At 40.8% G+C, this 14,366-nt stretch overlaps 1 protein-coding gene across 20 annotated transcripts in view; it reads left to right on the plus strand.

Moving 5' to 3' along the window:
* The first annotated feature begins 3,073 nt into the window (after window positions 1–3,073).
* Window positions 3,074–14,366, plus strand: part of afdna (afadin, adherens junction formation factor a) — a 105,923-nt gene continuing 94,630 nt past the window's right edge. For 13 of the 20 annotated variants that reach the window (XM_044168949.1, XM_044168960.1, XM_044168963.1 and 10 more), the window contains exon 1: window positions 3,075–3,434. In XM_044168949.1, coding sequence (XP_044024884.1) covers window positions 3,333–3,434 — 102 coding nt within the window. In that variant the 5' untranslated portion in view covers window positions 3,075–3,332. Of the gene's footprint in view, window positions 3,435–14,366 lie in introns of all 20 variants that reach the window. The other 7 variants (XM_044168952.1, XM_044168957.1, XM_044168951.1 and 4 more) reach the window with 2 other exon arrangements.

Genomic DNA, 14,366 nt, shown 5'->3' on the forward strand with positions numbered 1-14,366 from the left:
AAACATGACAAGGGGCCCCAACTGCTTTTTTTAAGTGGTCACAAGTTAAAAAGGTTGGAAATCACTGGTTTCAACATGTATCGTATGTTTTATGTAAAATCTTAATCTGAAAAGTAACTTGTAACTACACCTGTGAGATACATGTAGTGGAGTAAAAAGTACAATAATTCCCTCTGAAATGTAGTGGGAGTAGAAGTATAATAAGCATAAAATTAAAATGCACAAGTAAAGTCCCTCAAAATTGTACTTAAGTACAGCACTTGAGTAAATGTACACAGTAATCTTCCACCACTCCTTCTCACATCCTGACTTCATTCCTCAGTTTTTGTTTGAAGAAAGTAAATTCTGCAAGCAAACATGTGATATGAGGTCAGTTAAGAAATATTTTAGTTTGTGTTGTTGCTTACTTTTTTCTTTAGTTCACTGTGTGCGGTTAGATCAACTTCTCTGATAAAAGCCTATTTTTCATTCACTACTCACACATGATGTCAGCACAGCAGCACTCACACCCACAAATTCAGTCACAGTGACTAATGTGTTTATAAGCAGCCAGGGCTACTGTTCCTTACAGTGTCTGGGAGAGTAGGTTTGGGGCCTACATGACTAACCACACCACTGTATCACAGCTATTTTGGTAGATGTGCTCACCACTATATTCCTGACATTTCACATGTATCTGCCTGATATTTGGTGACCTTTCAGAGTCCCTGACGGTTATGTGTTAATAAAGAGCTGGTGTTTACATAGATGGAGCCACTCATTTACACACACACACACACACACACACACACACACACACACACACACACACACCCCATTACCTCCAACAACACACAGTCAACACACACAGACAGGAAACCAGCATTTGCTGATTATGTTATAGTGTGTCCACAGGAAGGAAGAAATCCTGCAGTGACACACGTTATCAGTTAGGTAGGAATGCAGACAATGGCTCATCCATCCCATACATATCGATAGGATGTGTGTGTTTGTGTGGGTTTGTACTGAGGTTAGGAAAAAATACTGCCTTAAAAAGTCATTTAAAATTTTTTGTAATACAGTTTCAGATTTTGCCTTTTTTTTCTCCTGTATGCGACATTCACTGCCACTAAATGTCGCACTAGAAGACCGGCATCTCAGACCAAAACAAATGGGGGTTACATTTTATTTGGATGGTCCTCCTATAGATAGTTTATAGAGTATTTGTAACATTTCAACAGCTTATTAGTTGAGATACAACAATTCAACTGTTTCACAAATAAAACTGTTTTCTAGGTTTGGTTAGGCTTAGGCACAAAAAGCATCTTTTTTTTAGGGTTTTTTCATGAATTGTCACATATACTCATATTTATAATATGTTAAACATCTACAGACAAAGCGAAACAGTTGCAATGTTACAAATAAAAACTAACTGTAGGCAGACTATCCAAATGAAGTGTTACACAAAGACTCCATTGAGAAAAACAATTTTACCTCGCAGATCATCGTAAAACACGCTTCATTCAAACTCGACAGAAGCAAAATAAAACTCACCAAAACCGTCTCTGTTAGTCTTTCCACTGTCCCAACAACCACCAACTCTGGTTTGGTCGAAATAAACCCTGAATTCACCGAGTTCGATGAGAAAAGAACCAGCTGTTCTATCTCTCTCCTCAAAGCCAACAGTTTAACAGGGAGGGACTCACATGCACTAACATGCACGTGCGGCCGGACCGGCTACCAAAGCAAAAGCACAGAGAAGCTCGGATGACAACACATGATTTGTATTGGACAATGGTTAATCTTATCCCATTGGCAGACATGTTTTGCTCTTTGAGAAAAAAAAATACAGATTTTAGGATAGATTAAAAGACTTGTTAACATGTTTTTTGCAGTGTGTTAGTGTAAGGGAGGGAAATTGACAAACAGACAGACAGATAGATAGATAGATAGATAGATAGATAGATAGATAGATAGATAGATAGATAGACTTGTATACTGATGCCTGTGTTTGCTTCATAAACCTGTCAGGATACAGTGCAGAGATGTGTGTATATGTGTGTGTGTTGTTGGACAGAGGGACTTGGCAGTGCTGTGTGGCATTCAGCACCTGCTGGCTAGGACTGAATTAGGAGACAATGACAACAGAAAACACAAAAGATGCTCCTCTCCGACTGTTTGAGGAAGAAACATTTCTGATATATGGATAACCGAGAGATGTTCACTTTTATTGGGGCTAACAACTGCAGTGTTATATGTAAAATGACATGTTCCATCATAAATGAGTTCTTAAATATTCATTGTAATCAGCTTTAAATGGTGTATTTGCGCAGCAAAATGGTCTCAGATACACATTTATGGTGCCATTATTCTCTTCTATGAATTAAATTAAAAGAATATATTACTTCTAAAATGACAATCCAGAAGCTAACAACCACTATGTAAATTTATACTAAAAGTTATAAAAAATAAGGTCAACCTAAAAAGGCAAATAAACTGTAAACTGTCCATTGGTAACTTTCCATTTACAGTGTTGACTGTTGGACAACTGAAATGGGAAATAATCGTTTTATATAAACTTTCCTTTTCTCTTCTTCTTCTTTCTTTTTTCTTTATTTTGTTGTAGTCATTCTATGCCTTATTATTTGTATTTATTGTAATTATGTTTATCTTTCCCTGAGTTTAGCCCTTGAGTATGAGCTTTTAGCTTCCCGCCTCTCCTGCACACGCTTTTGTCTGAGTGAAAGTAGGTAAAAGTGTGTTTGTGCATATGTGAATTTTTTTGTGTTGTTACACATCATTTATTTTATAATGACTGATTTTTAATGTGCATACAAACAAATAAGTAATAATAAATAAACAAATTAATAAGTTGTGGGATTTGTCTCAGAAAATGATTGGATTTCTTAACACAATATTAATTATGAGTAAAATAATAAATCGGTTTGAAGCTTAAATAAAAAAATTGGGGCCTTAATTAACACATATTGACGTAATCCTGCTTATTACCCTGAGTACTTAATGTTAACCCTTTGTACCAGTTAAGGAAAGCAGCGTCATGAATCACATTTATTGGACCTCAAACAGTTAACAGTTTGCGCGTGCACAGACATCCATCCAGAGTGCATCGGGAGCGCGCAGAGGCGCACCGGGAACACGAAGCAGAAACCGATCAGACAGCAGGTCGGTCGGTCGGTGAGCAGAGAGACAGATCACACGAAGTACTGCCGATAAAACAGCAGACCTGAACCTTTGGTTTCTGTGGCGGCGTTTTCTGCTCCTGCGGACTAAACGTTACGGGGAGTTTATTCAACTGTACAGACGGACGGAGAGGGTCAGAAAGGCTGTGCACCATGTCGGGGAGCAGGGAGGAGGAGAGGAGGAAACTGGCCGACATCATCAACCACTGGAACGCCAACCGGCTCGACCTGTTCGAGATCAGCCGGCCCACAGAGGTAGGAGACCACCCCAAAGTAGCAGGAGAGGCCGCGGACCCGCAGGCCCTCTCCTGGGTGAATGGGAGACCGTACAGCTACCACTGGCTGACACTTGGCTTGGAAATGTTTAAAGCCAAGCTGTTGTGGGAAGCGTGGTTTACTTGGTTTACTCGGTGGTAAGTCCATGTACGTGCATGGAGAGAATGAACGCCAAACTCCATTGAAAAATCTGGCGATTTACTATGTCATGATATACACACACTATACAAAATGAGGCCTTTAACGTTTAAAACATTTTTGAGCTTTCATGGTGACTAAACGGGCAAATTAAATATTTGTCTGCAGCTCAGCACCGTGTTTAGGTAAAATCCCTTCTTTTAGAGACATTTCACACTAACATAACATAAGCTAGCTACCGCCCACAACTAACGTTAGCTTACAAGGAATAATTCTCAAAGTTGACAGTTTACATAACCGGTTTGTGCTTTATCCATACTAAATATGCCCAATTTGAAGTGAATACCAATGTTTTATTGGACATCTTGAGATATATTCTCTGAAACGTGTACGTGAGTGATAAGAGAGGCAACACTGAATTGCCAGATTTTGAATGGAGTCTGGCATGTTGTTATCTCCAATACAAGAGGGAACGGCACGTATCGCGGCTAGCTAGCTAGTTAGTTAGCAATCACATTACCTGTAGAGCAAACATAAACCCTGTCATTGTGTTAAATAGAAGAAACTGGCAAGCCTCATTAGTGGCGTTCCCGTATAAAACACGTCGTTATTATTTAAATGAGAAACCAAAGTTGTAATATATCCAGCTAAGCCAATGTTAGCTGTGTGTATTGGTCGTGAAGCGGGCTTGCAGCAGTGCCTGCAATGGCTGACAAACCCAGTAACACGATGAGGTTGTTTGATACGCAGGGCAAATAGATAAAAGCTTAAAGTATTAGCAAGAAGCTGGGTGTAAATGCTTTCACCAGGTAGGACGCTCAAAGCTCGGATGCTTAACAGCCTTCAAATCATAGCACAATTTCCCTGTCAGTTGAAGACAGACCATGTCATGTCGCCTTGCATTGTCCTTACATTAGCTAGCTTGATGCGAGCTGCTTGTTTGACCAGCAATAATGTGACCCTGCAACATATTGAGGAGCAGTGCTGTAATTAAATCGCCCGTCTGGACTGGAGGTTGTGGTTGTTTACTAACAACATGAGAGGATAAGAAACTCCTCCCTGCAGGCTTCAGCTAGCTAGCTGCCAGGGAACAGCAAGGGCTTGGTGATGTTTCTAGTTAGTAAGTTAGTCAGTATCCATCTAACCTTATCCCTTAACTGGTGCATCTCATGGCTGGGTAGTTCTGATTTATAGCTATGACTGGTTGCGTCAGCTGCAGTGTTTTTAGGCGGGCAGCCCACCCCCACATTTAGGTGTAGGGGGGCCACAGGGTCCCCTCTCCTCTTCTTGAGCCGATTAATTTATCAGGATTGAAGCTGGCCAGTCGTTGGCCAGTGTTGTGTACTGCACACACAACCTCTCCTTTCTGTGAAGAACAATTAACCCAGTCCAGAAGTTCTCTAGGCTTTAATTCTCTCACTGTACAAGAAGCATTGCTGCTGAAGACTGCTCAGAGTTTAGTCCAGTAGAATATGATTAAATGTAAGCAGATGCGTGGCCTTCTTTACCATGCCACACCCTCCCCATATGTCAGCTGTACAGCCCCCAAGCTGCACAAGTGTCCTTCACACTGTCTAGACTGCTCCTGAGTGTAGCTGTGCATGAAATATGCTGCGTTTGTAATAAAACTACAGTATGATCTGTGCTTGATACTGATTTTACATTTGATTTACCACACGCAATCGGTATATCTGATAACTGGCAATGTTTAATTTCTGAATTTCACACCAAACTGCCACTGAGAGCAGTGAGATCATTCGTGTGATTAGATTAGCCGTGGATGGCTGATTAGTCTGGAGCAAAGGTCCTCAAACTTTTTAATCTTGCAACCCAAACTGAATAAGTCCTGCTGTGGGACTTATGGTGGGGCTCATTATAACACAACAGGTACTCGTGTCACGTGGGGACTCGCTGTAGGCAGAGATGTGGTGCTTATTTGCAGAATTCAATAAACGTTAGGCTTGAAAGATGTAGCACAATAGATGTACTGGAATTCGGATGCAATCACACCAACAGTTTGTTTTATTTGGATAAAAAGATTGTGGGAAAGTTTACTTTGCTTCACTTTTGTATTTAGGCTGTCTAGGTTCACACAGCAGATTTGGTAACTTATATTTCTTTTAGGTTTTGGTGGTGTGTGTGTGTGTGGTGGCTGGGGATGGACCGTGTTCAGCTTAAAAACACATGCATTCTTATTTGTTGTCTTTATGTGTTTTAACACTTGTGACCACACACAATCGGCATTTAATTCTTTTATCCAGGTCTGGATGAGTTTGTTTATTTTATTTACAAGCTCTGGTAAACAAAAGTGTCAGGGGCACATATCTAAAACATTAACAGTACATACTGACACATTGCACAGGAGAAGCAGACCTTGTATACAGTGCAGGGGATAGTGTAAGATAAATGATAAAGAGTAGATGATTCATATCACCTTACAAATGTGCTTTCAGCGTTCCCTCACGGTGCACTCAGGCAGTATGTATCCAGCGATACAATTAGGCATAGGGAAGTGGCTGTGACGGTGTTGTAATTAGCAGGAAGTACTATTCAAGCCAATAATTACTTGTAACATTGTTGTTATTCAGGCAGATCTGATGATTATCCTGTTGCCATTTTCCTTGGCAGGTGCCGTCTGAAGTTGTAGTTAAATGATGAGGTCACTTCCTGTGTAAGTGAGATTTTCCTTGGATGAGTGCTGAATAATGTAAACCAGGCTGTATCTCTTATCCTATGTACCTTTTTTTATTTGTCTGATTATTTGTGACAGTTTTATTGCGCTACTAGTCCTGAGTGCTAACTTAAGGAACTTTTTCACTTTTTTCTAAAAACTCGAGAGAGGCTTATGGTTTAAAACGAGAACAGCAGCTTTTTTGTCCGTCCAGTTCTTGATTGATCGAGCCTGGAACAAGGCCTTCTTTACCGCCAAATCAGCTCTACTGAACACTGACCTCTTATAATCCCTGTAAGCTGCCAAATATTAGCAATATAAGTAATACATAAAGTTATTAACTTTGCTTACATTCCCACTGTGGCCTGATTGCGTGTCAGCCTGTAGAATACTTAGCTTAAAAAGTATCTGGCCCAGATCTAAATAAGAGTTTTAAAATAAGAAATGCCTTAAATAGACTTTATAGAGCTTTTAACTTGCAGCAGATACTTTGTTAGATACTTTCACTTCCCGTTGGCCACAGTTAGACTTCCATGCTTGGAAGACAGGGTTAACACAGTATTAGACAGATATTTTCTTTTTTATTAAGTCTGCTCAGCTGAACAGACCCAAACATCTTGTCTCAATGTACACTGTCCTGATATATTTCCATAACCATATGTTTCTTTTTTATAGATTCCCAACTTTTGATAGCCAGACATGCTGGTTTCTCTTTTTGTTACTTTGGTCTTGTTTTTCTCGTTGTTGAAATGATCTTAAATGCTAGTAGCTATAACCTAGTCTTAAAATGTCTTGAATACGTCTCACTGAAACTGGCATATTTAGCAACAACAGTGAAAGCCGGCTTTGCCTGTTACTGCAGCTTGCGACAAAATGACACGAGTCACGTGAGAGTGAAGTGTAACAGCTCATGTAAACTCCATGCACATGACTGTGCCGTACAACAGGCTGAATAGGCGTGGAGGAAGATCTCGCATGCCTTTGGCCTGAGTTTAATGGACTATCCCTACACCGGAAAGGTTGAATTTGAGGGTTCAGGAATGCCGCTGCTGTTGATAAACTGTGACATATCCAGTTTAGCATCCTTACTGTGGCTCAGAGAGGTGGAAAGACTGAGAAACAGGGGTGGTTTGTAACATTTGCAGGAGACGAAAGATTACAGGTTTATTGCAAGAATGACCACACTTCTGGTCAATGGTTTCTTCACAGCTTAATTAAAAAAACATACCTGGCCAGTAGTGCTGCAGTACCGTATTGTTGCTTTTGCTCCATATTGGGGGGGATGGCAGACAGTGAAAGAATAATTTGTTTTCATGCAGCAATATGTCATGTTAGAAGTTCTTTGTACCCTTAAGTTGCTCCTTTTTACTCTAGTTATGATATGCTGAACCACAAAACAAAAACACAGCTATTACGCTCGTCACAAAATGACATAGGACAGCATTTTCTGATAGCACTGACTGCCTGAATTTGAGGTGAAAGGTATTTACTAGCCGGAAGCTCGTATCCACCTTCTTTCCTATGGGACGTGAATGCAGTATGTAAGCAGACTCGCCGTGACATCAGCGGCCACTCCCTCCTTTTCCCTGCTGCACAGGAAGCAGGAAGCCGACTGGAAGTGTGTGTTGTGTGGAGATAGTGGGTTTCCTGTGGTTCCCTAGGTGGAATGACTGGGTTGTTTTCAGATTGATGCGTGATCAGATTTTTCTTTTATTTAACCAGCTATTTCCAGATCCCAGTGCTCCAGAATAACTCTTCACCAGTGGCATCAATATCTAACTATAAAGGAAGGAGTCTGTCTGTCTGTCTGTCCTTCGATTTTCTTGACAACCGTTCATCCGATCGATACATGGCTCTGGGTAAAACGTAGTCACCGACTGTCGTTTAAACTCACGCATGCTTACGTCTAAAATGGTGGGTCTGGAACTGCTGCGTCTAAAACTGCAGGGGCTCTGCAGGTCAATGATATTTAGAGATCAATATACTGAGACACCTATGTTGTGGTGCAGCAACTCTTGTCATGTCTAGAAATGTATTCACATTATTGATTATATTATAATTGGAGCTTTACCTTGAGGGGCCTAAAAATCTTTGTCTTCTAATATAATATTGAGCATTATTGATATATATATCATTATATAGTCAACTTTCAACTTTTTTGTGTCTAATCCAGATTTAAATACCTGGCAAATCGAGGTACTCCATCACACTGATGCAAAAGTAATTTAAAAATCTAATATTGATATAAAGCCAACCTGCACATTGATTTGCAACATTGCCCACAAGGCCAAGGGAATAGATACCTCAGTATAAATGGCATGGCAAAATCTTTGACGGTAGACGAATTTGTATTAGGGCTGCAACTAACGATTATTTTAATTATCAGCTAAGCTGATCTGAATCTAATTTAGTTTTAATCGATTAATTGTTTCGTTTATTACACGTCAGAAAGTAGTGAAACATGCCCTTCACGATTTCCTAGAGCTCAAGATGACGTCTTATTTTGTCTGACCAACAGTACAAAACACAAAGACATTCAGTTTACTATAATGTATGTATCAAATGTGTGGAATTTTTGCTTGAAAAATGACGTAATTCTCTGTTTATCGTCTAATCAGTTAATCGATTATTTGTTTGAACTCTAATTTACAGTATATCGTCACATGGTAGATATTTTCATATCACTCATTCTCACTCCTATTTTTACTTATATACAGAGGTGCATGTTCAGATTAAGGTGTTGTTGTTTCCCTTTGAATTTTGCTCTTTTGTGAAATGGCATTGGACCATCATGGGAGATCAAAATGCTCAATGAAAAGAAATTGTGTACAACTAAGAAATAACGCTGTCACTATTAAGGGAAAAGATTGTTGACTGGCTGGTGTTTGACTTTGAGTGAAAGGTCAGTGTCGGCCTGGTGTGTACCTGTTTTCAGCAGCAGCTGGTGATAGTAGCAGCATGTTTGGCAGCAGCACAGTGGAGGCCTGGTTAACAGATTTGCTCTCCTCAGCCACAACTACAATACCATGAGGTCACGCGCACATGCATGCACACACACACACACACACACACACACACACACACATACACACACACACACACAGAGTAGCTGACCACTCTGTGCATTTTTCTCTATTTGTATTGTCCCTCTGTGTGTTCATCGGCCATGCCCCCCCCCCCCCTTCTGTCTCTCTCTCATCATGTCATGTGGCCACTAGCTAGCTGCGTCACCATGGTAACGCTGTAGCTGTGATGAGCACAGACTACAGGAGCTCAGCTTTGTGTGTGCGATTTTTTTTTAGTCTGCAGTGATGATGATGGTTATGTTTGAAGGTATTCTTAATACAGGTCTAAGAGGCCATCATCAGTTAGCATCATAATTGGATTTAGTGTGATGCAGCTCTGGACCTGAAGTGGACAGGATTCAGTAATCTGCTCAGTTTGCTGCATTTGGAGTAGCAGGTGGGTGGGTTGACTGTGTCAGCTAACGGCTAAATTATGCATCTTCGTCAAGGTGTTACCCTCCCTAGACGTGGTAATTCTATAGGTATGTGGAGGATCCCACTAAAGCTAAGGCCACATTTACACTTGTTATTTCAAGTGTCTTTTATCCAGATAAAAACCACATATGATTAAAGACACTTTAATTTATACTTAGCTACATAAATAAGTTTGCGTTGGCCAGATCACAAATCCGTTTGCAGTCCCCAGAATACATGCAAATACAGGTCTGCCCCACTCCAGTCCAGAGTGGCCAAAAATCCCAGAAGAATAACTTCTGCACTTTAGCAGTTTAGTTACAACAATAACAGTTTTACTAGTTAATTTATGGATAGCTGTTAGCTAACACCAACACGTGGGTGACTTGCGTTTATGGACTACGAGCAAGACCAAAGTTTTTATCGTCTTCACAGGCTCTTACTTGCGTCCCTCACCATTACAGATTAACGCTCTCTCACCCACACAGATCATTCAGCTTGAACTGATCAGGGATCAGATGAACGCTACACTAGCTCGGTGTGTCTTCTGTATTATTGTTTGTGCTGAATTCGACAGAGCTGTTTTTTTTGCTGTCGCTTTAATGAGACAGGGAGAAAAATGGCTAATTTCAGTGTCACTTCAGCTGCTGTTATCACGGGACAGAGCCTATGAGTGGCTATTACCACAGATTGCTTACTGATGTAGTTCCACTTGGGAGAAGTAATGATTATGTCTGCATCTTGGAGAGGCAGATGCATTCACACCTTTTCAACATCTTGCTAGAACGCATCTCGAACCATCTCCTGAGGTGCTATTCATGCCCAAGTGCAAATGTGGTCTAACATGAATCTCCTAAAAATGTGGCTTTGTGGAGACCACAAACACAGCGATTATTCTGCTCGTGCTGCTTTGTTCCCTGGTTTGCCGTTAGAGTTTGTTCACAGACAAGACAACAGGGAACGGAGTCTCTGGACTGACTGATAAATGTCGTTAGAAAGGGGTGTGAAAATGGGTGATGGCTGAGTAGGGTGTTAATGGGGCCTTATCAGCTCTCTGGATAAATGTAAACACACAGTGGCAGGTGTAAAGCTCATCACTAGCAGTGATGTGACCTTTTCTGGTTTCATTTAACAACACTCAGTGCTCCTGAGAGGACAGGACAGATGTTTCATTTGTACATTTTAGTCTAGTTTTTCATTCTAGCTAATTCACTCTTAATTTGACCCTGTAGGCACTTGGATGCTCTGGTCCTAGTTTTTCTCACCAGCTACAGTAGCATGGCTGCAGTTGTAGCCTCTTCTTGCTCCTCCTATCACTCTGCAGGCCTGAGGTAATTGTCTGCCTATCAACCCAGCTGAAGCTGTAAATGTGTTGTATGTCATGGCCAAGCAGTATGTGTGTGCATGAGTGAGTAATCGCTCCACAGCAGTTCATTACGAAGCAGGGCAAAAGATCACGACCACAAGTCTTAGGCCATAACTCTGCTGGACAGGCTATATCTCTATCACACACACATGTATGAGTAAATACACAAACATACACACACAAATACACAGACTGACGGACTGGCATGAATGGATGAGTAACCTTGCAGCTCATTTTCATCAGCCAACCACTGCTCAGTCATGTTAGGCTGTAGTGTTTCTTACTGGTTTGGTGTTTTGCGGTTTAAACATTAAGTTGACTGTAATTTCATTGCTTGCAAGTTGTCATATTCACTCAGTCTGGACTAGTACTGTGGTGCACATTATTCTGACAGTTTCCTCCAGTTTCACAGCATGGATGATGCAGTGCTGTTCTTTATTCATAAATTCACAATTTTAATTCATGATCCACTTTATGTTTCTGCTGTTGAATGTGAACTCTCCAGTCCAGTATCCAATCTTTTCTCCAGCCACATCGCTCACTGTACCAGCTGTAATAAATGCAGCTGGCCTCGGTCTGTTGGCTGCTGCCTGTTAAAAAGAAGGATGGGGTCACACTGGACAGCCAGAATATTTATCACCACAGTTTATTATCAGCATGTTAGGAAGTCCACTTCAGCCAGCGTAATTTAGGCTGTATGTGGATCATGGGTGAAGCAGTCTTGACGTGTTCATAGAAATTAAATGTGGTTACTGAAGTAAAAAACCAATGACTGGCTGGAAAGGTTAGTAAGTGGGATAACATCTGTGGACAAAATATGTTCATATCCTAGGGAAATGTATCATTTGATGAAACTTGTTTAAAAATTATAAGAAAAATGAAAATGATTCATACTTGCAGCCTTGCGTAAAATCTCTCTGCTGAATAACTGAAGTATCTGCTTCCAGGTTTAAAGTGAGGAGGCTTGTTTTAGTTTATAAGCCGTAGCAGCAAAAGCTGACTATTACGAGGTAAATATACAACTAATTACAGGTAGTTTTCATTTTTCAGCATGTGCCATCAGGCCCAACATTATCTACCTTAGTTACTTTGTATTTAGACACAGAGATCAGAGAAAACAACAACACAAGATTTAGATGCCAGCTAAAGCAAAACAGCAACTGAAGTATATCCCAAACACAAATTTATAGGGTCCTGAAAAACCTTTAAAATTGTCTTCCAAAAAATCTAAGTTTTGTCTTACAATGTTGTGGTTTCTCAGTGCAGAGTTTCCAATGAGAAGTCATCCCAGTTACACAGGCCTACAGCACATTCCACAGTTTTTATTTACACATTTGTTTAGGTTGCGAAATTTATCAGATAATCCATGCTTACTTTAACTTACAGGTTCTTTAAGCCTTAAATTAAACTTGGTCAATCTAGCAGAAAACTTGTCTACTTTGGAGGCAGTTAATTTTCCTAGATGGGCCGGCTAAATCTGATCAATATATGTAAAGCGTTCCTTTAAAGTAGCCTCCCTAAGCAGTCCAGAATAACACATCAGCATGGTCTCTGTGTGAGTGCGGGTGTGTGTGTTTGAGGAGTTTGTGAGGATCCAATTGGGTAATATGTCATAGTTTTTAGGGTTCCTACTGGTCATGGAATTCCTGGAATGTAAATTGAGTTTTGAGCAGTGAATTCCAGGCAGGGAAGGTCAAGTAACTTGATAGATTCTCTCTGGAAAGTGGGGAATGTCGGGGGAATTTTACAAACTGAAAACCAAAATGTGTTTTTGAGTGTAGTGAGTGTATTTCTTCAGCTAATTTCAAACATTTATTGCTGTGGACAGCTTTCAGTGAGACTTGTGTGTAGTCCAGACGTTTCAGAAAAGAAGGACATTTGGGGAAAGTCATGGAAGAGTCATGGAATTTACATTAGGGCCACAGCGGGAGTTTCTCTCTCCAGGGAAGCACATTAGTTGGGAAGCACCTGTGGTTCATAATCTCGCTCTCTCTTTGCTCTTTCTCCCTCTGTCAGACGCACATTCCTTCTCTGTGATTTGGCCTTTCTCTTATCTATCTTTTCTCTCTTTCCTCTTGTTCTAAAACAAGCAGTGTATTGTGTGTGCTCAGCAGAGCAGCCTGCCCTAAAAGCTGTGTGTGTGTGTGTGTGTGTGTGTGTGTGTGTGTGTTTGTCCCAGCCAGCCTGTCAGACCTTGTTAATCCCTCAGAGGCCCGGCTCACCTCCTCCCCGCCTTGCCCCTTTTCTCTCTCCTCCGGCCTCCATTGGTTTGTGTTGCCCTCTCAGCCAGATGATATGCTCTCCTACCTGTCAGTCAGAGTCTGCTTGCCTCCTTGCGGGCCAATCGCACGGAAGGTAACCCCCCCCCCCGACCTCACAGGATCAGTCAGCAATCAAGGACCAATGACTATGAGTGTTAAGCACCGCTTGCTACCAGCTCCCATGGTGCTTTGCAGCAGATCAATGTCTAAGTCGTGGCCCACGAGGAGGGAAAACAAGGAGGGGCAGTCTGTGTCATGACTGGGAGTAGTGGGGAGTAAAACCTATTGTTTGCCACGTGTTGGCAGTTTATGTCTGATCACAGGGAGGTTGCAGAAGGGCTACGACTAAAATATTGGATTTGGGTGGCTTGTAAATAAAAATCCATGTTAAAAACGTATCCTTGCATTTCTGGGTTCACGTGCTTATTTTATCAATGAATTTCATTAAAAGAAAGTGTTTCAGCTATATAAAATGTCAGTGGTCTCATCTTCTCAGTTGTGATGATTTTCTATGACAATGACTATGCTTAATGTGATAGTAAACTCTGTAGGTTTTGGACAGTCACCTTGGGCTTTTGTAAATTTCGAGGGGTGATTTTTCATCGATTTTATAGACTAAATGATTAATTGGCTAATTGAGAAAATGATGAGTCATTGATAATGAAAATAATCAGTTGCAGCTCTAGTAAGATGATCTGAAGGGGCACTTGTAAAAATATATGAAGATTATATGTAATGCCCTGTATGTTCAGACACCAGTGATCGGATTTTAAATTTGTAAGTAATATATCATCAGTGTGTCTGTCATTTCAGCATTTTCCAAATTGACCAAAAGGGTGGAAGTGCAATCATATGTCAAAATCAATAATTGTGATGACCCAAACATTAACTGATGTTTCTCTGATAGTTATGACAGGTAGTGTAGGTGAGGCCATTGTGGGATGTTGGGTTGCATCGTGATATCTGGCTGGAGAAAACCGCCTTAGGGTGTGATAT

The sequence above is a fragment of the Siniperca chuatsi genome, linkage group LG16 (assembly GCF_020085105.1).
Source record: "Siniperca chuatsi isolate FFG_IHB_CAS linkage group LG16, ASM2008510v1, whole genome shotgun sequence".
In the NCBI taxonomy this organism is placed as follows: domain Eukaryota; kingdom Metazoa; phylum Chordata; class Actinopteri; order Centrarchiformes; family Sinipercidae; genus Siniperca; species Siniperca chuatsi.